At 33.9% G+C, this 25,568-nt stretch overlaps 1 protein-coding gene and 1 long non-coding RNA gene across 3 annotated transcripts in view; one reads left to right on the top strand and one right to left on the bottom strand.

The window, feature by feature from the left end:
* The window catches only part of LOC127867839 (cullin-1-like), a 35,882-nt gene extending 31,457 nt beyond the window's left edge, over nt 1–4,425 (top strand). For both annotated transcript variants that reach the window (XM_052409329.1, XM_052409330.1), the window contains exon 20: nt 1,313–4,425. In XM_052409329.1, coding sequence (XP_052265289.1) covers nt 1,313–1,393 — 81 coding nt within the window. In that variant the 3' untranslated portion in view covers nt 1,394–4,425. The remainder of the gene's footprint in view (nt 1–1,312) is intronic.
* An 11,535-nt stretch (nt 4,426–15,960) lies between these two features.
* LOC127867844 (uncharacterized) lies at nt 15,961–21,000 on the bottom strand. The gene is made up of 3 exons (XR_008043677.1): nt 19,894–21,000; nt 19,207–19,334; nt 15,961–18,834 (listed from the first exon to the last, which is right to left on the bottom strand). It is a non-coding gene; the product is annotated as an uncharacterized LOC127867844 (long non-coding RNA).
* Nucleotides 21,001–25,568: the final 4,568 nt, after the last annotated feature.

Here is a 25,568-nt window from a genome sequence, read left to right on the forward strand (position 1 = left end):
CTGTCGGTCTGTCTGTCGGTCCGTATTTAGTGTCTTCTCTCTACTTCAAGTAGTTTTCATCCGTTCTTCACCACACTTGTTCAGAAGTTGTATCTAGATGATGTGTAGGTCAAGTTCGAACATGGGCCATGCCGGGTCAAAAACTAGGTCACGGGGTCACCATGTGCGTTTTAAACATTGAGCATGGTTTCCGCTGTTTTTTGTGAAGACAACATGCAAAATATTCTGTGTCAATGCGGAATGTGGGGGGATTAGTTACGTCTGTGACAAAGCTCTAGTTTGTTTTTGGGAAGATCAATATGTTATATTTTAGTCCTTAACCCAGCTTATCTTGGCCCTGCTTTCATTGTCTTTAATTGTAGAATAAAAATTTTGTTATATAGATATAATTTACTACTGTGTATTGGGTATTGCCTAATATGATGCACTCCTCTTATGTATGGGGGAAACAGACACAGCAACTCAGTTATTTGATTAAATCATTTATTAATTCTAAATCTTGACATAACCACTTTTAGGAAATAAACATATCTTGCTCACAGGATAAAAAACACAAAAGCCACAGTAACACTTGTGTCCTCGTATTCCAAGTTACAAAAGCGTGTATGATTTAAACTCGCGAAATACGTCTGGAGAGCAGTCGGCACCGAACACTTTAAAAGCTATTTAAAGTTTAAAATGATCTATAAAAAAAAAGACAGAATGATATTACTTAAAGTTAAACTAATCCGTTACCATACATAGAATTGATAAATCTAACAAGCGTGTATTCCAACTTTTGAAATTTAAGCCCCCATCCTGCTGTGGAACTTCACAGTGTATTTATAGCTCACAGAACGATTGCGTTGGTCGACCGGGTCAATCGAGTTTAATCGGCCTATTGTCGACCAAAAATATGCACACAGACGATTATAGCATATGTGGAAACAATGACATTTGGTGTAGAACCAAACCAAGGACATGGCTTCATAAAAGAAATTACATATAATAACTTTATAGGATTAGGATTCGAATCTTAAATCTTAATTAAAAGAAAAATATATAATAAACGCCAGACAAGTGTTGCTATGGCGAGAAATAAACATGTTTATGATCAAAATCGTTCATGTTAATGCAAAATAAAACTGTAGGTGACATTATTTTTGAAAATAACTGTGATGTTTAATGTACCTAAAAATGTATACTATAAAGAATACTGGGGCGCATCAATATTAGTTATTGTTCATGCAATTTAAATGATATTGATCAGAATTCTAAACTTAAAAAAGAAAAAGCAAAGTATTATCCATATGTACTGTTTGTTTCGTTTCAGAAATGTATAGACATCTTGATAGAGAAGGAGTATCTAGAACGTGTGGATGGCTCTAAAGACACATACAGCTATCTAGCATAACATTAGCAAGCGCCTCTGTGATCACGATCGACGGTGTTGTTAGTGTAACTGATTCCGTTAATAAATTATGTTCCTGTGTAACTATGATCATGTGGGGAATGCCAGAAGAAGAATACAGCAAAAACTTGCATCCCTTGCATCCTTCTATGTTGTTTTTTTCGAACATGGGAGGCTATTTCTTGTTTTACTTGTTTGTTACTCAGTGCTTTTCCTCTAGATACATTTAGTACCACAATTGGTACCATTCTCATACGGATGTACATTTTTAATTTTCACTATTTGATCAAGACAAAAAGAATCTACTACAAAAACCAGGGCTTACTCTGCCATTCGCCAAAGTAGCCAATGGCTAAAAATAAACAAATTTGGCTACAAAAAATTCCATTTGGCTACATGGTTTTCTGCATTATCACCCATAAAATATCCAAAATAATAAGAATTAAGACAAAAAAAAGGTAAATTTGGCTACTGAAAATTTTGAGCCAGAGGGAGCCCTGCAAAAACCTTTTACTAAAAAAATGACTGTATTAACTAAAAACAATATGTTCAGGAATAAATGAAACCATTTAATTGGAGTATTGTTTTAACATACGTTTGGGAAATTATGATGAAAAAACTGAAACATGCTGATTAAAAAATACAACAGATATTATTCCCATCGTATGCAGAAAGGCGAATAAATAATGGTACATGTATTTTTAAATTTGAGGAATACGTGAAAAGAACTGTGCATTAGTTTGACAAATTGCCTCACAGAAAAGCTGTGGTATCCATTCATACAGGTCTGTCAATTGATGTGTTTGCGTGTTAGTATTATAATGTGAAATATAGTCGAATTGTCTGTAGGGCATATCTGTCATAGAATCCTATCTGTTTAGTTGTAGAACAATATTGTCATAAAAGGTAGTCACAGCTATGGTATCCATTGGTTTCCCAGCGAGAATGAATGCTTTATTGCTAAATTAAAAGAATTGAGCATGTACTATTGTTTGTAAGTGTGATTGTGTGCAAGTCTAAAGCAAGATAAGTCCTCCTCAGTTGTAGGATTGATCTAATATTGTGATTTGTTTAAATATACAATATTCTGTCATACTTTATACTATGGTTCTGACCATTAAGGAAAATGTATACAATTCTAGATCCTTATGAAATACAAATGTTTAATACAAAACCAGCAGCAAAAAGGATCTTGCCAAAGGATCTGTGCTTATTACACTATGTGTAATTGATGGTCTATATATTTAGTTTATCTGCCATCAGAGAACCAGTAATACATATATTAATTAATTTGTCACATTTATTTAATCGCATACCATACACAGTGAAATGGATCGACCACAAACGAAATAAATGTGCTAGTGTGGCATGTAAGACCAAAACAGATTTGAGATTTAACATTAACCCTTTCCCACTCAGAAGCAATTTAAAATGGCTATATGCAAACAGCATAGAACAAGAACAGACTGCAAGTAACTGGCAGTCTGTTAAGGTTTTATGCTATTTGCTTTTCACCAGTATCTAAGGGTTGGAAATGAAATAAAAACTGGAATCTAGTAAGAAAGGTCTTCAATTAAATTTAACATTCTAAGGGACTACAGATGCATCAAAATACGTTTCTAAGTGGTAAAGGGTTTAAAATGTATCTAAGTGGTAAAGGGTTAATAACTTAATGTAAAGAAATTGTGCCTGTGGGTATGGGAATAGTGACAGTGCTTGATGTGTTATCTTGTTTAGGGTCTATCAGAAATCAAATCTTGACAGCGTACTTTTGTCTTGTAAATCTTAACTGCTTCAGATAATAAGGCAAGTCTCTTCAAAGTTAAAGACTAAGGCTATTGACATCTCATAAATGAACTACATGTGTGTGTGCTGCATTCTTCATGTCTATTGTTTGTTGTTCAAGTTTTAAAAAAGTATTTGTTTGTAAAATTAGAATTTTATACTTGTATTGCTGCAAACAAATTGTCATACTTGTTGTTTTATTTATTGTTCATTGTAATATACAATTGTAGATATATATGCATACGCCTTTGTATAAATCTCATTTTGTAAAAAAACAATAATGAGATGTAATGTACAACCCATGTTTGAATATAATTACATCTAAAACTAATCCTTTCCAAGTTGATAACGGTTCTGTCAATGGTTTGTTATTGTTGCATTTATCTTTAAGATTAATTTATTATAAAGATAAATGCATGTATTACTTATCTTCAATATTCATTTAGATACATGTGCGAGACATGAACTTTCCCCTTTGAATTCATTGAGGATACCAATATTTTGGTCATGCCATGCATGTGATTTGTGTGCTTTTAAAAATCAACCAATATGCAGCAGAAGTAGTCCGTTTATTCAGTTGATTCGCAAAAGTAAATCTCAACTGATCATTTACTGGATTTCAGTAGCACATTCCTTCCAATATGTATATCACAGTATTTCTCCTCTTTATCAGAAACATAACTTACGTTCCATTTGTATTGTATCTTTAAATTGTTTGAAAAATATGAAACAGTCCTGGAGTGAATCAAGTTTCCCAGACTGAGCATGTCTCTTTAAAAATTGACATCCACTGTTTTGCAGTTTTATGAAATACTGCAGCTATTTCATGTACATTAATAGAGCATACATATAGATGCTGAATCGTTGTGCTTAAAGTAGTGGCTGTCTTGGTTTCATTGGAGACTTTTGATGTCATATTGTGATCGTTTATGTACTTATTATCACACTGTTGCATTATGCAATAACAAAGTTGTGTATTTGATACAAGTTTAACAGTTGTTTAATCACTAGTAAGCTGTTAGTAAATTAAAATGCAACCAGCCCCTTTACCAGTTATTCACGATCTGTATATGAAAACCCTATATGTCTATTAATTTTTACCAACCTTAATATCTGATCAAGCCGTTCCATTCTGTGAAATGAGAAAATGACAAAAATGATGAAAACTGTTAAGCATACATGCATATTCATTATCTGTACTATTGCAGTATTGATGAATCATGGAATGAAATAAACATAGAGAAATTTTATGTGTGAACATTTTTTGTTTATTCGCTATTTACAAGTAACGTTGTGTCTGACTGTTAGTGTTGTTTTCCAAGTTACTTTATATAAACCAAACAGATGAAACCTGAACTTGCAAATTTCTTGGTGGATATGTCAGTGCAAATAATAGCATGCTTTTATTTGCCCTGACATATCCACCAAGAAATTTGCAAGTTTGGCACTGACATATCCACCAAGAAATTAGCAAGTTCAGGTTTGACCTGTTTTGTTTAAAAAAAAAAATATTGCTGAAGATTTTCTTGAACAAATAGTGCGTTATGCACGAAGTTCAGTAAATAAACAGGCAATATTCAATTCAATCAAGTTTGCAAAAATGAATGTCAACACATTGATGCTCGCGTACATTCTATACGATTATGCGAGTGGTATATGGCTCCAATGATCGATAGCCAATATTTAGTGTGTTTTTTTATGTAATATCGATTAATTGTAATGAAAGCTCAATTTCCCTAAAGGGTCTCAAGCTTAGGTGCGTTGCAAATAATGGTGTGCGTTAACCTGTAGATGACAACGATTATTTTACTCGTAAACGAATAAACAATTGGACTGGCTACGTGGAATAGCCAAAGGCTTTTGACAATTGATAATAAAAATCGTAAAGCAGTCTATCGACGTGGACCACTTATCCGGAAGCTACTGTCACGAACAGTTGGAAAAAAGAACAGGTATTTCTTTTACTTGTTTTGTTTTTGAAAGCCAAATATTGTATTCTGTGCTTCTATCATTAAGATAACGAGCTCCTTAGTATGGTTAAAATATGTATGACAACCCTTTCTTAATCTTTAGTTTATAACTTAGATCGGGCATATTAGTCTTTTAAGTTTAAACCCATGATCTGGCAAGTGGCATCTTTTCTCTCAGCAACTGAAAAGTGAAATAATTGACGAAAATTTTATTTTCAAACTAAACTTGTTGTTTAAAATAAAAAGTCTGTGGTTTGTTGGTTTATGGACGTTTCTTGCCACTACCAGTTCGTGCCACCAATGTTTGTGTTGAAAAGAGGTAGACGTTTTCTTCTTCATTACTTTTTATCGAGTGTGCCGGGATTGTCTCCCATATGGCCATCACCCCCAGAAAAAGACGTGTTAGTTGGTAATGGGGGATAGTGCAAGATACAGGAGACACCCGTTCCAGAGGTGACCCGGGGTCTTTTAGTGCCCGGTGTATAGCACCTAGTACACTGCACCTCGGTTTAACGTCTCATGCGAAAGACTAGAGGTAGACGTTTCGTCCCACTGATAATATATAGGCGGATAGGTGTGAATAATTCCGTATATGTTTAAATGATATTGGGGTGTATATTAATGTAGAAGTCTTAATTGAGTCTAAAACAATCATGAAATAAAACAATCTTGAACAGATGTTACAATCAAAGATGCGAAAGTTTCCTGTTATGATTCACACCTTCTAAACGGTATTATTCACACCTAGCGGCCTATGTATCATCAGTGGGAGGAAACGTCCAATGCCCTCCTACACAAATATCAGTGGCACAAACTGGTAGTGGCACGAAACGTCCAGCACCCTTTTTCATTCACAACAATTTGTATATCTACTTGATATTTTTTAACTGATGTTAAAGATTTCTGTTTATTTATTTCTGAATAGTTATACAATTGTTTTCACTGTCTTTGTACAATATAAAAAAGCTCAAACAGGCTTCCTGAAAAGTCCCAAAAAGTGCCTGTCAACCGGGCAGGTTGATGAAGAAGTTTTTCTGTCTGGACATAAATTCACCTCATCGAACAGCGTGAGTTTATAGCTGAAGAATTAAGTAAAGTTAAACTCAGAGTTATTGCAATATGCAGCCTGTGTATAAGTAAACTCGATAAAGTAAAACAAAACACTTACGTGTTTTAGTGATTAGAGTGTATGATGGACAACAGCTTTAAATTATAGTCAGACTCAAAACAAAATAACATAACATGACTACGCATGGATTAGTGGACTTGCACCGTATTGGATCGTTTCGACATATGTCACAAAACATCTTGAATGTGACTCGTCATTATGCAGCAAACTTCTGTCAGACTGCCACTTACTTTGAAAAGTTCTTTTTACCTGTTTTGCTTCATATTCTTTCGATTTAGTTTTTTTTCCTCATCGCTTAGCTTTCTTTTCTGGCCTTGTCGCTATTGAAACTTTAGCAACAACATTTTTTCATGTGAAGTTTTTGAAACAACGTATGTAATTGGATAGATGGTAATATGTCGGACCAATGAAAGTGACGTTTTTGAAAAAACAACAAAGGGAGAGCACTCTTAAAAACTAGTGACGCATTAGTCGAAATTCACAAAAAGAGGGATTCTAATGAGTGTTTTCGTTCTTTTGGCAAATATTAGACTTTCAGGTATTTAGTGATAATTTTTTGGCCTGTCACAAGGACTGGCGATATTAGAAATTTCGCCGGACCGTAAAGAATTTTGCTGCACAAGACCGGCGGTCTGGCCTTTTCAGGAAGCCTGCTCAAAGCTTTCAGTGCTCCAGCTAGGCCTAAATCGAAGGGCGCCGCGCCCTGCCCTCCCGAACCTCCGCCCTGCCCCCCCCGAACCTCCGCCCTGCCCCCCCTCCCCCCCCCCCCCCAAAAAAATATATTTTTTTTTTTTTACATACGATTATTCATAAATCTCTTATTACATTGTAATTACTTTAATCCTCATTGTAAACATTATATTTGAATGGTTTAATAATAATGGGAATAATACAATTATTTATAACACAGGGGTTTTTATCTGATTTTGGGGAAAGGGCCTGGCCTTTTTTGAGGGGAAAAAATCGCGCAAAATGCCGGATTTTGGGGGGGAAAATCACGCGAAACGCCGGATTTTGGGGAAAATAAGGAAAGTCTTAAATAGTCAATTAAACATATTTTGCTGTTTTTAAAACAAAATCAAGGCAACAGATAATTTAATTATGCAATATGTTATATTTTTATATTTTCTACACTGGATCAGGTTAACTTATGTATTTAAAGGTAATATGGAACAATAAAAATGTAGGCACTGCTAAAACAGCTTATGAAATATTGACAAAAAACACGTCAGTGTTTACTAAATCATGAAGAACCTGTAAGTCAGTGTTTACCAAATCATGAAGAACCTGTTAGTCAGTGTTTACCAAATCTTGAAGAACCTGTAAGTCAGTGTTTACCAAATCTTGAAGAACCTGTAAGTCATTCAGACCGTCTTACTTGAATCATTTGTCTGTCTGAGTCGGGGTGTCTGCAATTGTAATCAGATACTCTAACCACGTTGCTTAAGAGCTAGCTTAACAGAAAGGCTTTTGGAATTTTCCATATTTTACTACAGATACATAACTTTTTAAATGAAAGAACCCTAATCTTTTGATTATCCTAGTAATTAGATTATATTGCGCCAAAGGTCCTTGTTGCATACAAAATGTCTTTTCTGTTCCTTTAGACACACAAGATGGATCAGGTTATGCAGCTTGTGGACCCAGCAAAGACGTTTGCAAAGGACTCCATTCGATTGGTCAAGAGATGTACAAAGCCAGATAGAAAAGGTACTGTTGTTACACAGGTCGGATTGTGTATAATCAAATAGATACCTTTAATGTAAGTAGAGGAAATTATCAAATTTATGTTTTTGTTTTAACAATCAGTCTGAATTTTGGAAACAAACTATGTTAAATCACTTTTATATGTCGGGCACTAATTTTGTATTGTTTGTTAGTTGGCTTAACCACGTAACCATCAAATGTTCAGCAAACGTTTACAGTTGAAGTCATATATGAAACATCATAAAAAATCCATGAATTAAGGATTCCCATGTATGCCCAATTTTACATATCTATAAAATGTGGTATGAACGAAATTTAATGTATCCACAGCGACTGCATGATAAAATGAACGTTCAAACTATACTCTATTTGCCTTCTCTGTATATGATACTGATAGTATTGTTTTATTGAGATAAAACAGACGGAAAATGATGGCACACATCACTCAAAATTGATCATCATAAATATTATTACAATACTGATTTTGTGTTTCAAATCCATGTAAGCACAAAATATATTCCTATATCATAATATTTATGCCGTTGCATGAATGTGAAATATTTTGTGTTGTTTGTTTGTAGAGTTCCAAAAGATTGCAATGGCCACAGCTATAGGTTTTGCCATTATGGGATTCATTGGCTTTTTTGTGAAGCTCATCCACATCCCCATCAACAACATCATTGTGTAAGTATTTGTCAATGTTGTAGTGTAGTAAAAATGTATCAATAAAATAGGAATGAGGCAGTTTGTATGCTTAATTGACAGATCCAAGTTAAGTAAAGAAAAGTTCAAACTCCTTCCCAATTATTGTGCCAGAATTATATTATAAGTTTCAAATATTACCCCATGCTTTTAGAAAGATCACTAACAACATGAGCTCTTATAAATGAAATTCTTTTAACACTTAAAATGTGACATTGAAGCACACTGATTGCTATTATTACATTTTAATTTAAACATGACTCATATGCTGATGTTCTCATCCTAACTAATCGCCATGTAGAAAGCTGTAATTATTTTACCAGTAATGTTTGGGTTGATAATTAAATGTGTTATATTAACAAATGGATGTTCTGAGATCATTTTGCCAGACTCTAAAATTGTTCAAGGGACATAATTGTTGTAAATGGACATATGATGTGTTGTGCAGATTGTCTCCCTTTCAGTCCATCAATATTTAGATTGTCTCCCGTTTTTATAGACTAAAACAAATTCAGTGAGTTTCAATCGGTATGCTGTATTTTACAAACACTTTGTGTATTATTGTTTTGTTTTTCTTTCAGGGGATCATGATGTGGTCAAACAACTAGTATTGAAGTTATAAAGTCAACGCCATTGTATTTGTCAATTTCATTTTCTCATTGTTAAGAAATCACCAAATGTGTATTCTGTTTAAATTCCACTTAAAAAACATTCAAGCTCAGTCATAATGATTTATTAAAAGTTTGGCAGGTGTGGCATAAAAAACGTGTTTACCATTGAATTGAAGCAACATACCATATGGCAAAGAAGGATAAGTGTACAAAACTGGATGATAAATTGTATTGTAAATGATAATTTATTTAAACGTCTGATGATTAATTTTGTAGTTTTCTTATTAGAACATTAGAACATTAGGCCAAAATACAGTCAATAATTTATTAAATGAATTGATTACATCTTCATGAGCAGCAAATATTCTCTGTTGAGGTGAAAGATTTGTTTGCTTCGATGAATTACCATTTTAGCTTTATTGTCTTCAGTCTATTTATTTGTATATGTTTTGAAGCGAAATAAAATATGTGAACCACCTTGTAATGAAATGTTGTTTGAGCTGTTACTAAACATTACTTTGTAAGTGTTTAAGGCATATATACCAGTTATGTCCTATTTTTTAAAACTGTCCCAACAAATTGAGTACACGACCATATGAGTTAAGAATATTGACTTAATATTTTTTAAACGCAAAATAATGGACCTTGCTATGTGAAAATGGGAATTAATGCAAATGCTTAGTGTCGTCTCAGATAAGCCTGTGCAGTCTGCACAGGCTAATCAGGGACGACACTACACCTTTATTGTACTTTTATGCCCACGGATCGAATGATCGGGGTTATATTGTTTTTGGCCTGTCTGTCTTTCGGTCTGTCATTCCGTCATTCTGTCCCAAAGCTAACCTTACAGTAAAGTTTTGCAATAACTTTTGAAATATTGAACATAGCAACTTGATATTTGGCATGCATGTGTATCTCGTGGAGCTGCACATTTTGCGTGGTGAAAGGTCAAGGTCATCCTTCAAGGTAAAAAAAGCGGCGCATTAGGGGGCATTGTGTTTCTGACAAACACATCTCTTGTTCATTTAAAGAAAGCCTCTTGGCAAAAAAATCCAGATTAGGCGGAAAGTCGTCCCTGATTAGCCTGTGCGGACTGCACAATCTAATCTGGGACGACACTTTACGCACATGCATTAAACCCCCTTTTCAAAGAGCTTTGCTATATACATGCATAGGAATATGGTCATTACATTAAAGAAATTATTCATATAAAACCCCGGATACTTTTAACGTAAATTACGTGATTGGACTGGAAAGCGCATGTACTGTTACTGAGCAGTATATGTAAATACCAATAATTTCTGATTTTTTTTCTTATCTATAAATTATTTAAATTCACTTATGAATGAATTCACACGAACGTTTTCATTCTGTACCGAAATGTTTATTATGCGCAAACCACAGTACAAAACGAATGAGTTTTAAATAACAATTGTAATGTCTCGGCTTCCGTCAGCAGTTGAACAATGTTATTACAGAATTATTTTGATTGATCATTGTCGAAAAAAAACGTTTGTTTATTTGACAAAAATGCCACAACACATTTATCAGGTGTTCTCCGGATTTGCCACACCTTACAATTGTAAAATGATAAGGTCAAAACAAATTAGTCAGTGACGCTAGCAACGAACAAACACAAGGGTAGTTTTGTAACTATCGTGAATACTTAGGAATCATTATGGACAAGAATGCATAAGAAGCGATTTGGACAATGTATTTATATAGCGTTTTATTCGTATTGCCGATATTTTCAATAATTATACTGACATATTCTTTTTATTATGCTGCGATGTTTGCTCGCATCTGATATTGAAAAACGAATTGCATTTTTTATTTCGCATACTCATTCCAATATTTGCTGTACAAATCCCGTCAACTGGCCTTAGTAAGGATTTATTAAATGCGAACATTGAACCTGACCCGTTTGCTCAAAGTTAAGTGTCGAATTATATAAAACACGGACGCATTGAGTTAATTTATGAAATAAAATCACAAGCACCACTGTTTCATGACAGTTTTTATGGAGTGTTAACAAAATGGTTATCACATAGCCGCATTTATTGCAAAAATGTTTCTAGTCACATACAGACATATAACAATTTATGTCTTAATCAAATGAGCACACGTTGATGGTATAAGTCCTTGTAAGGGGCTGTAACTTTTATTAGTGAGTGACCTCCCTTGGTTGCTGCAAAGAACGGGAGCAATCGTAACACTTCGTCCATCTCCGGATTCTCCGTAAAGAGCTACCTTATGCAATAAATGGCCGGTTGGGTCCAGAGTGAGAAAGGGAGGTCACTGTGTGTGGTTGGGCCGGTCTGTCCGGTGCCTGGGTCCGTATTCTCCAACCATATTTTAGACTAAATAATACACTTGATCCAATAAAAAATACGCCATAGTTTCAATGAATTTTTATAAAGGGTAGTCATAATACATATGCCATTAACCTATTTTAAATTCATAATGGTAGTTAGATGTGTGAAATGTCAAATTAGACTCTTAAAAACGGTAAAGACTAAGTATCAGATTTATTTTATGAACACGGGCCATTGGTACCCTTTCAGTATGTTCGTGTGAGTTATGACTTGCAAACCGCCACGTTCAATGCTCGCAATGTTTTGTGTTTCGGAAATCAATTTTACTGATGTACGAATCGTGACTTACTTTTATTTTGGCGACATCATCAGTAAGAGCGAACAGTCTGCCCCCGAACAATAATAACCATTGTCGGTTAAAACGTGTGAATGTCGCATGATCTAGAAGACATTGTTTAAAAACGCTATTCAAGTTTTTGCGTTTTTTTCACATGCTTATATTAAACGATAACTGGACGAGGTGTGTGTCGACGGGAAATTAACAATTTAAACGCTATGATTGAACAAAAAGTTGGTTCTTTTACTTTCACTGAACACAATGCTTTCAAAGCCATTGTGCACTCGTTGTTGGCAATTGAAAGACTTAATTGACATTTGTGTTGCTATGATCAAGTCGGTGCGTGTTGCATTTTCATGATGCACTCGAAGGTTTGGAAGGTGATGGATGAAGTATTCGTGTGTAAAACCGTCATCTTCCGATTTAACTGTATGTAGTCATGTGAGTTTGCATACACTTTTCTACATTCATATCAATAAAAAATGAATATGTTTAAACACTTCATTCTTATACTCTGCTTGAAAGTCGCAGTTGGCTGGAGAGCATTCTTATACTCAGATCATTTATACCTAACACAGTTAAAAACGTACGGGAATTGTTTCAATTTTAAACGTCTCGAAATTTGGAAGAGGTTTGAAAAAAAAGTTGTGCACAAGTTTTAACATGTTGACAAAGTTTCATTACAGAACATAAGTGTTATAAAAGTATAAAATACGATTTAAGCAAACCAATGCATCATATTTTATGCGCATCTAGATAATGAGAGAAGTTAGATATACTCAAACTTTGCGTTTGGCACCCCTATTTTCAAGTTTATAACATTTGCAAAAATTGTTGTCACTCCTGATGGCATAAAATAAATATTTGGTATAAAAGTAATATGATGCTCTTCCACGCACACGGTGAAATTAAATGTTCAAAGATCGCCTGTCATTTTTTTCCAGAAAATATCTGTTGATGTTGTGGGGTTAGAACTAACTATTAACTTTAACACTCATTACCGATCGTTTGACGAACAAGAATTGTGTTTGTGAAACAAAATGCCCCCTACTGCGCTTTGAAGCCGCTCGGCAGCTATCTTAGAAATAAAAGACTTGACCTTGAAGGATGACCTTGACCTTTCACCACTCAAAATGTGCAGCTCCATGAGATACACATGCATGCCAAATATCAAGTTGCTATCTTCAATATTGCAAAAGTTATGACCAAGGTTAAAGTTTTGGGACAGACACACACATACAATGACAGACAGACAGTCCAAACAAATATATCCCCGATCATTTGATCCGAGGGCATAAAAAGCGAACTACACATGAACCACAGCATTTAATTACACAATTTTTATGTAATCCATTTAAACAGTGGCATATCTGTGCTAGCTTTTGTCCTTACAACGACTAAGGAACTCGTTCTCACAAGCAAGTGACACAAAATCAGTATAGGGAATGAGATAACAACTGGTTACACTCAGGAACGCATTCCGGTAAGCACGTAGATGGAAAGAGTTAGTAAGTCGCGGAAACATGATAGCTTACTCGTGGAAACGACAGAGCAAACTCGTTCGAACTACATAGCTAACTTGTGGGAACGACATAGTTAACTTGCGGTGACTTAGAAACTAATTTAAAAGAGTTAATCAGGGTGTAGTATCAACGGGGTTTACACGGGCTGGAAAGAATGTAAACACACCGTTAAGAACATTATTTTTGCAAATATCTCAAGTCATTGAAATACATTTGCATAAATATTTAGTGCATAAAAGACAGCTTTTCGTGCAGTTTGTGCCGAACGTTTATGGTTGAAGAATAAATCATTAAATACGTTTGAAACCGGTGACAACATTTCACGTTGCGTGAAGCATAACCTTGTAGTATTAATCGAATTTTCGAACAAGAACACATGCTTATTAAATAAAGTACCGATGTATTTCACATTGCCATAAGCATAAAATCTGTATTTTATGCACCATAAAATCTGTATTTTATGCACCAGTTGAAAAATAAATTTGAAAAAGGCACAACTTAACGTTGTATTTACATCCATTAACGTTTAATTGGAATCACCACAAAGTCACGTGATCCTTCACCCTGTTATTGACTCGTGGTAACGACATAATCAAAACTCAAAATTTATGGTTTTATATTAAATAATGTTAACATACTTATGTTTGTATAAGAATTTCTTTAGCATTTACACGAAATTTAAAGCTTTTACTTCTGGTGATGTTTAAGTCCATGTAAGTAAAATGCACATACGGTGAATGCAACAAATAGCATAATCTACAACACAGGAGGGAAGCCCATAGTATTGTTTTTTTTAATATATATGCTATAATAGAAACAAGGAGTGCAACTTCATTTGCCGAAAAACTACACCATCTTATGTGTAAACTATGTAACTCGAACAATTTTTTATTAATCAATTACACGCCGGTTGTTTTCGAAAGCTAAAAAATAAAAATAAAATAATACTATTGGCTGCCCTCCTGTGATCTAAGACACATGATTATTTACACAAAAACCGGTATAGCATAGTACACCATCGTCGGATACCCACGTTCGACCCATTCCGTTACTCTCCATTTATCGACTAATGCTGGAGAGTAACGGAATGAATTAGTCGTGGGTATCCGACGATGATAGGACACACGATTAACACAAGTTGGCACTGTCGACATAATAAACATGTACCGTAAATATCACAATATAAATTACACGACTAGTGTAATGAGTAGTTTAAAGTGAAAGCACACATAATATGTCAAATTCCAGCAACAAAATATGTGCTATATAGTTTTACCAGTTTACAGTTATTACTGATTTAAATGAATCTTAAATTTGATTGTATCGAAGATATATAAACGTTTGGCATACGGAACTTTGAAACTATACCTTTACAATGACGACCAGTGAACTTGTCCATATCTACAGTATTGTGGGTTATGACAGAAATGGTTATATAATATATTTTACGAATAAAAGAAACGAAAGAGCAACAACAACATATACGGTAACAACATCGTCTGATTTGTATTGGGACTGTGTAACAACATCAGGTGATAACATCATCTGATGTTTACTAGTATTAGTTATGTTTCATAAATTATGGTAACCGCTTCGTCTGATGTTTATTAATACTGTAAGTAACATACGGTCACACACTTTTCTGGTGTTTGTTGAAACTGGTAAATTACATCATTTACAACATTTTGGTGTAAGTTAGAAATATCAATCACATCGTGTGATGATTTAAGTACTGTTTAATTACTTACGGTAACCACAGCGTCTGATGTTTATACGTACTGCAAAAACAAACATACAGTTACAACCCAGCAAACAATATATATGGGACCCATATGGGTCCCATGTGGGCACCTATATGGGCCCCATGTGGGCTGCCAACATGGGACCCAGATGGGAAGTGCAACCGGGTTCCACATGGGTCCCATCTGGGCTGCCCCATGAAAGTATATGGGGAAGCCCAGATAGGACCCATGTGGAGCCCGGTTGCACTACCCATCTGGGTCCCATGTTGGCAGCCCACATGGGGCCCATATAGTTGCCCACATGGGACCCATATAGGTCCAACATGGGCATCCCTTTTACTCAATATGGGCTACATACAGGCAGCCCTTTTACTCAATATTGGCTACATACGGGTAGCCCTTTTACTCAATATGGGCTACATACGGGCAGCATTGTACTAAATATGGGCTACAAACTGGTAGCATTGTATTCAATATGGGTACACAGAGCCTGTAAAATTTTGGACAACGCATTAATGGAAATTCAGGTCATGTTAGAAATAATATGTAGGCTGCAAACATGAAATACTGTGTTCAAATTGAACATAAGACAAAAGATTCTTGTACATGTACTTCCAATTTCATTTTTTTAATGTTTTATCTATTTCTTCTTGCTGGAACAGAGCGATATCAACGGGTTCAAGAGCTAAATAGCATTATCCTGCAAGAAATACAAGGTTTTTGTTAAAAGACTTAAAAATTTATTAAAGTACTCTCAACTTTTATTCACATAAAGTATTACACACATATACATGGATACATACATACATAGCAGGAGGATCCCAAGTTAACTATTCTACCAGAGAATTCTAAAATAATATGGTGATTCCTAACTTTTTGAATGTAACATCAGCAAAAATATTTTACATGAAGTTGCTAACGAAAACATGTTTCTATCTAATGTTCTATCCGCTTTTACATGAAGTTGCTTACAAACACATGTTTCTATCTAATGTTCTATCTGCAAGGAGTAATGAAACTCATAATCTATAAACCCAAACCAACAGTAAAACTATTTCATAATACAATAAAGACATAACTTCAAACAATAAGACGTTTTTCTATAACATTATATATGTTGACCAGTTACACAACTATAGAATTAAGGACTTCTATTATTTTGATAATAAATATATATTACATAATTATACAAAATACCTTCAAGTATTTTCCTGATGTACTACACATTACTCAAAAGCATACCCTTGCATATAAAATCTCTAACCAATAGAGGATATTTGTTGGATTCGATGGATTATCGATTTTAATTCACGAGTGATCATAGAAAATAATATTTTCACGAGTGGCGCAGCCACGAGTGAAAATATACATTTTATATGATCACGAGTGAATTAAAATCGATAATCCACCGAACCCAACAAATTTTCTTTTTATTTTATGCTTTATTTCACAGTTTATATACATTGTTAAAGAGTTTAACTAAAGAATTACGTTGGGAAAATGACGTCATTTCGTCCAAAAAATGACGTCATTTAACATAAACAGTGAAAATTATCGATAATTTTCACTGATAATTTTCATTGTTTGAAACAGTGAAATTATCAGTTTTAATTCACTGATATTTCTCTATAAACCACCGGAAAGTATAAAATAAATACAAATAATACACCATGTACTCAAAGAACATTTGTAGAAAACATACTTGCAAGACTAAACAAAATATTTTATATAGAGGATATTTGTTGGATCCGGTGGATTATCGATTTTAATTCACGAGTGATCATAGAAAATATATATTCTCTATGAACACGAGTTAATTAAAATTGATAATCCACCGAATCCAACAAATTTTCTTTTTATTTAATGCATTTTTCACCGTTTATATACATTGTTAAAGAGTTTAACTAAAGAATTTTGCTGGGATAATGACGTCATTTCGTCAAAAAATGACATCATTTCACAGTAAACAATGAAAATTATCGATAATTCTCACTGATAATTTTCACTGTTTGAACCAGTTTTAATTCACTGATATTTCTCTATAAACCACCGGAAAGCATTAAATAAAAACTAGAAATTAAAAACCCTGCAAAAAAATCCAAAACTCAAATAAATGGCAAATCCTTGTTCAAGATTAAGTCCATATTATTATCTTTGATATCTTCATACATTCTAGTGTATTTCATAATTGCACATGATATATATATATGTCTTTTAAAACCTTCAAAAACTGGAATGCTGTTTCTTCTTTTGCAAAGGAATATATACCATTTCATTTCCAGATAAAAAAGATTGTATGCTTTCTTAGAAGATGAGCCTTAAAGGAATGCAGGGTTGGCGAAATCTAAAAAAACTATACTTGTCCACGGACAACCATTTAGGAAATTTAACTTGTCCGTTGCTGAACTATACTTGTCCGTTAATGTTTATTTAAATTATAAACGCATTTATTGATTAATGTAAAATAATGTGGAATATATCAAAATGAGTATGATTTGCTTGTTTTGTTTATAGTTGTATTTCAATGGTACATTCATTATAGCAGTATATTATAAACAATATAAAGACTTTATCAAACTTTTAATCTTGCAAAGCTAGTGCTATTAAAACATGTGTTGAACAAAAGTACACGGTAATCTTAACAAATTAAACTAGTCCAATATGTCGACCTCATCAGACTGAGGCTCTGCACCGCTACTGGTAGCAATTTGATTATCATCAACTGGTAACCATTGAAAATCTGTTAGCCAAGTTTTTTTTAAAGTTCTGGTGCGTTTACTTAGATCATATTTTGTATCATAATCTTTCTTAGTATTTATGGGAGGTGGACTGCTCAAAGCTTCGTGTTTCTGCTCTGTTGTTGAAGATTAAAAAAAAACAAAATGTTCCATCTTTACCATTAAAGTCGTCTCAAATAACAAGGTAGACCGTGTTTTGATTATCTTAGTTTGATACTTTTGATTTCCGTCTGATTGTAAATATAAAGAGACCAGTCTGTACACTGTCTAACAGTCAGGCCGAATGTTGAAAATGCAGCATGCTCCCGGTCTCTTATAGAATAAGGGAGATCACTGCGCAGGAGAGTGCCCGTATTTTAGCTTGATCGCTCCGCAAATAGCACTGACAATGTTATCGCGTGTCAACATCCGGTTTTGTAAAACTTAATTACGGCTTTAATACAGTGTATTGTTTTTGTATACCTGGACCAGACTTTAAAAAAACTTGTTGTCCACGGACAACTTAATTGAAAAAAATCAGTTGCCCAGACAAGCAAATGTACGACTCGGGCAACTCGGACATTTGATTTCGCCACCCCTGGAATGGTTTAGGATCAATGGAGAAAGAACTGTCAAATACATTTACAACATTGCTTAATATATTTGATAAAAAAGCTTGAACTATGCAGCAGTCCTAGAAAAGATGGATCGTAGCTTCATCACCAAGATGCTCTTCAAACTCATCCATTTGCTCAAATGTTCCAATTGGAAGACTGATGTTCTCTGGCAGTTGCATTGGCTCGTCATCAGTAGCTGACCTAGCCAAGAGCCGCTGCAGCATCCACTTCATTTCCCTGTTCTCGTCTCTCATTGTTTCCAACACCGTTAAAATCTGTGTAACTACATCTGAAGACAGAGTAAAAAAAACTTTACCTAAAATTATGTTGACAATAATATATATCACAGCTGGGTCTTATATAATTATATCGGATGTGTGCCGATATAACGGCGGCGGGCCCGATTTGTCCCAACAGCTGTTGTACGGCTAGGGCTGATTATAGCAACTTGCACCTAAATGCCGGTCAACTTCAATTTGTTTCTTTTATAAGTAGAAGTATGTATTATTATAGATCACTAAATGACTGTGTATTTTATATTTTTTTCAGTTGGATTATCTGTTTACATTAATTATTTATGTAATTAACTATCATTTTATAAGCAGTAATTCCAAAACTGAAATTATTTTAAGTTAAAGTTTCAAGCACAAAAATTAGTTACTTTGTCCTATGAACTGGGAAGGCTCTTCAGCTGGACTTAATGGGAGTGACCGGCCTCTGTCATGCACTGCTGGACATTCCTTGTAAAGACGATGTTGGCAAACCAGGTGGTGGTGAATATTTTATTTTCTGAAATAAATGTGTACAATAAACATTACGAATTTAATTATTTCTTAATACAGAGACTTTTTAAATATTCTGCAAATATGTGTTTAAATAATCATTAAAATTTGTCCACAGGCAGACAACCTTGGCTTGCGTGCAAGTAATCAAAGACCTATAAAAAAACATTATATTATACGTTTAAATTAATAATAATATTATCAATGTATGAGATAAGTAAGATTCTCATGCATTAGCATGATTACTAATTTAGTGTTCCATTTTTTCAGACATGCGCCTGTCTGCTATAATAGTTTGTATTGAATTTTAGGCAGAATCAAGTTGAATTAAGCAGTTTAACTAAGAGATTGATCTATGGCGACAAACGAACGTTACGACTTACGTCGCGAAAATACATGACAAAGGCAAAGCGATGAAGAAATCTAATAATTTGCAATTTAAATTATTAAACACACAGGCATTCATTGAAGTAACAGATAAATAAATAATGAGTGATCAGCAATATATATCTGATTTCAAAAGAAATATATAATTACGTGTATAATATCACAATTTAACAACTTACCGTTTCGAGTGTTTTTGTTTTGAATGTTTTCGCGAGGCGGAATTAACATCTGCGCATGCGCATATTATTTAAATTCTTTATTTTTCTGCGCGATTATTTAAATTGAAATTATCTCTTGAAAATAACTTCATATTAATCATAGTATATACATTATTTAAAACAAAGCCATATCAAAAACAGAATTTTCAAAAAAAAAAAGTGCGCCCGATAGCTGATTTTGTCCTTTGTTGGGCGGCCAAAATGGGACCGGTATGGGACCCATATGGGCTGCATATTATTTGCTTATGCATTGAGTTGATATTTTTGGATAAAATATTAGCAGTTGAGATCAAATTTATCATACATACGTTTTAAGAAATTAGTTTTTAATCAAATAAATAAAAGTTTATATCTTTTTCCTGATAACTCAATAATATGGGACCTATATGGGACCCTTAAGGGCATTCCCATATGGGCTAACCCATATAGGTCCCAAATGACTCCCATTTGGGCTTACCCATATGGGTTTGCCCAGGAACAGCCCGGTAGCTGATTTTGTCTTTTGTTGGGCGGCACAAATGGGACCCATATGGGACCTATATGGACAGCATATTATTTGCTTATCCATTGATTTTCTATTTTTGGGTAAAATATTAGCAGTTTAGATCAAGTTAGTCCAGCATACGTTTTAAGAAATGAGTTTTTAATCAAATAAATACAAGTTTACATCTTTTTCGTGATAGCGCAATAATATGGGACCTATATGGGACCCTTATCGCCATTCCCACATGGGCAAGCCCATATAGCTCCCAAATGAGTCCCATATGGGACCCGTATGGGACCCATATGGGCCGCATATTATTTGCTTATGCATTGATTTTCTATTTTTGGGTAGAATATTAGCAGTTTAGATCATGTTAGTCCTACATACGTTTTAAGAAATGAGTTTTTTATCAAATAAATACAAGTTTACATATTTTTCCCGATAGCGCAATCATATGGGACCTATATGGGACCCTTGTGGGCATTCCCATATGGGCTAGCCCATATTGGTCCCAAATGACTCCCATATGGGCTTACCCATATGGGTTTGCCCAGAAACAGCCCATATGGGACCCATATGTGCATGTTTGCTGGGAACATCGTCCGATGTTCATAAGTAGTTTCATGTGTTTATAAGTACTGTAAAATAACATACGGTAACAAAATGAACTGTTGTTTATTAGTTTTGTTAAATAAATGATTTGACAACATCGCATTATGTTTATTAGTACTGTTAAATAACACGATGTAACAGCATCGTCTTATGTTTATCAGTAATATAAAATAGCATGGTGTAACAACATCATTTTATATTTTATTAGTACTGTAAAATAACATGCTGTAACAATATCGTCTTATGTTTATCAGAACTGTAAAATAACATGCTGTAGCAGCATCGTCTTATGTTTATTAGTAGTGTAAAATAACATGTTGTAACAACATCGTCTTATGTTTATCAGTACAGTAAAATAACATGCTGTAAAAACATCGTCTTATCTTTATAAGTACTGTAAAATAGCACGCTGTAACAACATGGTTTATGTTTATAAGTACTGAAAAATAACATGCAGTAAGAACATCGTCTTATGTTTATTAGTACTGTAAAATAACATGCTGTAACAACATCGTCTTATGTTTATTAGTACTGTAAAATAACATGCTGTAACAACATCGCCTTATGTTTAATAGTACTGTAAAATAACAAACTGTACCAACATTTTCTGATGTTAATTAGTACTGTAAAATAACATGCTGTAACAACATCGTCTTATGTTTAATAGTACTGTAAAATTACAAACTGTAACAACATTTTCTGATGTAAATTAGTACTGTAAAATAACATGCTGTAACAACATCGTCTTATGTTTAATAGTACTGTAAAATTACAAACTGTAACAACATTTTCTGATGTAAATTAGTACTGTAAAATAACATGCTGTAACAACATCGTCTTATGTTTAATAGTACTGTAAATTACAAACTGTAACAACATTTTCTGATGTTAATTAGTACTGTAAAATAACATGCTGTAACAACATCGTCTTATGTTTAAAAGTACTGTAAAATTACAAACTGTAACAAGATTTTCTGATGTTAATTAGTACTGTAAAATAACATGTTGTAACAACATTGTATTATGTTTAATAGTACTGTAAAATTACAAACTGTAACAACATTTTCTGATGTTTATTAGTACTGTAAAATAACATGCTGTAACAACATCGTCTACTGTTTAATAGTACTGTAAATTACAAACTGTAACAACATTTTCTGATGTTTATTAGTACTGTAAAATAACATGCTGTAACAACATCGTCTTATGTTTAATAGTACTGTAAAATTACAAACTGTAACAATATTTTCTGATGTTAATTAGTACTGTAAAATAACATGCTGTAACAACATCGTCTTATGTTTAATAGTACGGTAAAATTACAAACTGTAACAGCATTTTCTGATGTTAATTAGTACTGTAAAATAACATGCTTTAACAACATCGTCTTATGTTTAATAGTACTGTAAAATTACAAACTGTACCAACATTTTCTGATGTTTATTAGTACTGTAAAATAACATGCTGTAACAACATCGTCTTTCAGGGGATCATGATGTGGTCAAACAACTAGTATTGAAGTTATAAAGTCAACGCCATTGTATTTGTCAATTTCATTTTCTCATTGTTAAGAAATCACCAAATGTGTATTCTGTTTAAATTCCACTTAAAAAACATTCAAGCTCAGTCATAATGATTTATTAAAAGTTTGGCAGGTGTGGCATAAAAAACGTGTTTACCATTGAATTGAAGCAACATACCATATGGCAAAGAAGGATAAGTGTACAAAACTGGATGATAAATTGTATTGTAAATGATAATTTATTTAAACGTCTGATGATTAATTTTGTAGTTTTCTTATTAGAACATTAGAACATTAGGCCAAAATACAGTCAATAATTTATTAAATGAATTGATTACATCTTCATGAGCAGCAAATATTCTCTGTTGAGGTGAAAGATTTGTTTGCTTCGATGAATTACCATTTTAGCTTTATTGTCTTCAGTCTATTTATTTGTATATGTTTTGAAGCGAAATAAAATATGTGAACCACCTTGTAATGAAATGTTGTTTGAGCTGTTACTAAACATTACTTTGTAAGTGTTTAAGGCATATATACCAGTTATGTCCTATTTTTTAAAACTGTCCCAACAAATTGAGTACACGACCATATGAGTTAAGAATATTGACTTAATATTTTTTAAACGCAAAATAATGGACCTTGCTATGTGAAAATGGGAATTAATGCAAATGCTTAGTGTCGTCTCAGATAAGCCTGTGCAGTCTGCACAGGCTAATCAGGGACGACACTACACCTTTATTGTACTTTTATGCCCACGGATCGAATGATCGGGGTTATATTGTTTTTGGCCTGTCTGTCTTTCGGTCTGTCATTCCGTCATTCTGTCCCAAAGCTAACCTTACAGTAAAGTTTTGCAATAACTTTTGAAATATTGAACATAGCAACTTGATATTTGGCATGCATGTGTATCTCGTGGAGCTGCACATTTTGCGTGGTGAAAGGTCAAGGTCATCCTTCAAGGTAAAAAAAGCGGCGCATTAGGGGGCATTGTGTTTCTGACAAACACATCTCTTGTTCATTTAAAGAAAGCCTCTTGGCAAAAAAATCCAGATTAGGCGGAAAGTCGTCCCTGATTAGCCTGTGCGGACTGCACAATCTAATCTGGGACGACACTTTACGCACATGCATTAAACCCCCTTTTCAAAGAGCTTTGCTATATACATGCATAGGAATATGGTCATTACATTAAAGAAATTATTCATATAAAACCCCGGATACTTTTAACGTAAATTACGTGATTGGACTGGAAAGCGCATGTACTGTTACTGAGCAGTATATGTAAATACCAATAATTTCTGATTTTTTTTCTTATCTATAAATTATTTAAATTCACTTATGAATGAATTCACACGAACGTTTTCATTCTGTACCGAAATGTTTATTATGCGCAAACCACAGTACAAAACGAATGAGTTTTAAATAACAATTGTAATGTCTCGGCTTCCGTCAGCAGTTGAACAATGTTATTACAGAATTATTTTGATTGATCATTGTCGAAAAAAAACGTTTGTTTATTTGACAAAAATGCCACAACACATTTATCAGGTGTTCTCCGGATTTGCCACACCTTACAATTGTAAAATGATAAGGTCAAAACAAATTAGTCAGTGACGCTAGCAACGAACAAACACAAGGGTAGTTTTGTAACTATCGTGAATACTTAGGAATCATTATGGACAAGAATGCATAAGAAGCGATTTGGACAATGTATTTATATAGCGTTTTATTCGTATTGCCGATATTTTCAATAATTATACTGACATATTCTTTTTATTATGCTGCGATGTTTGCTCGCATCTGATATTGAAAAACGAATTGCATTTTTTATTTCGCATACTCATTCCAATATTTGCTGTACAAATCCCGTCAACTGGCCTTAGTAAGGATTTATTAAATGCGAACATTGAACCTGACCCGTTTGCTCAAAGTTAAGTGTCGAATTATATAAAACACGGACGCATTGAGTTAATTTATGAAATAAAATCACAAGCACCACTGTTTCATGACAGTTTTTATGGAGTGTTAACAAAATGGTTATCACATAGCCGCATTTATTGCAAAAATGTTTCTAGTCACATACAGACATATAACAATTTATGTCTTAATCAAATGAGCACACGTTGATGGTATAAGTCCTTGTAAGGGGCTGTAACTTTTATTAGTGAGTGACCTCCCTTGGTTGCTGCAAAGAACGGGAGCAATCGTAACACTTCGTCCATCTCCGGATTCTCCGTAAAGAGCTACCTTATGCAATAAATGGCCGGTTGGGTCCAGAGTGAGAAAGGGAGGTCACTGTGTGTGGTTGGGCCGGTCTGTCCGGTGCCTGGGTCCGTATTCTCCAACCATATTTTAGACTAAATAATACACTTGATCCAATAAAAAATACGCCATAGTTTCAATGAATTTTTATAAAGGGTAGTCATAATACATATGCCATTAACCTATTTTAAATTCATAATGGTAGTTAGATGTGTGAAATGTCAAATTAGACTCTTAAAAACGGTAAAGACTAAGTATCAGATTTATTTTATGAACACGGGCCATTGGTACCCTTTCAGTATGTTCGTGTGAGTTATGACTTGCAAACCGCCACGTTCAATGCTCGCAATGTTTTGTGTTTCGGAAATCAATTTTACTGATGTACGAATCGTGACTTACTTTTATTTTGGCGACATCATCAGTAAGAGCGAACAGTCTGCCCCCGAACAATAATAACCATTGTCGGTTAAAACGTGTGAATGTCGCATGATCTAGAAGACATTGTTTAAAAACGCTATTCAAGTTTTTGCGTTTTTTTCACATGCTTATATTAAACGATAACTGGACGAGGTGTGTGTCGACGGGAAATTAACAATTTAAACGCAATGATTGAACAAAAAGTTGGTTCTTTTACTTTCACTGAACACAATGCTTTCAAAGCCATTGTGCACTCGTTGTTGGCAATTGAAAGACTTAATTGACATTTGTGTTGCTATGATCAAGTCGGTGCGTGTTGCATTTTCATGATGCACTCGAAGG

Source organism: Dreissena polymorpha, chromosome 2 (assembly GCF_020536995.1).
Source record: "Dreissena polymorpha isolate Duluth1 chromosome 2, UMN_Dpol_1.0, whole genome shotgun sequence".
Taxonomy (NCBI): domain Eukaryota; kingdom Metazoa; phylum Mollusca; class Bivalvia; order Myida; family Dreissenidae; genus Dreissena; species Dreissena polymorpha.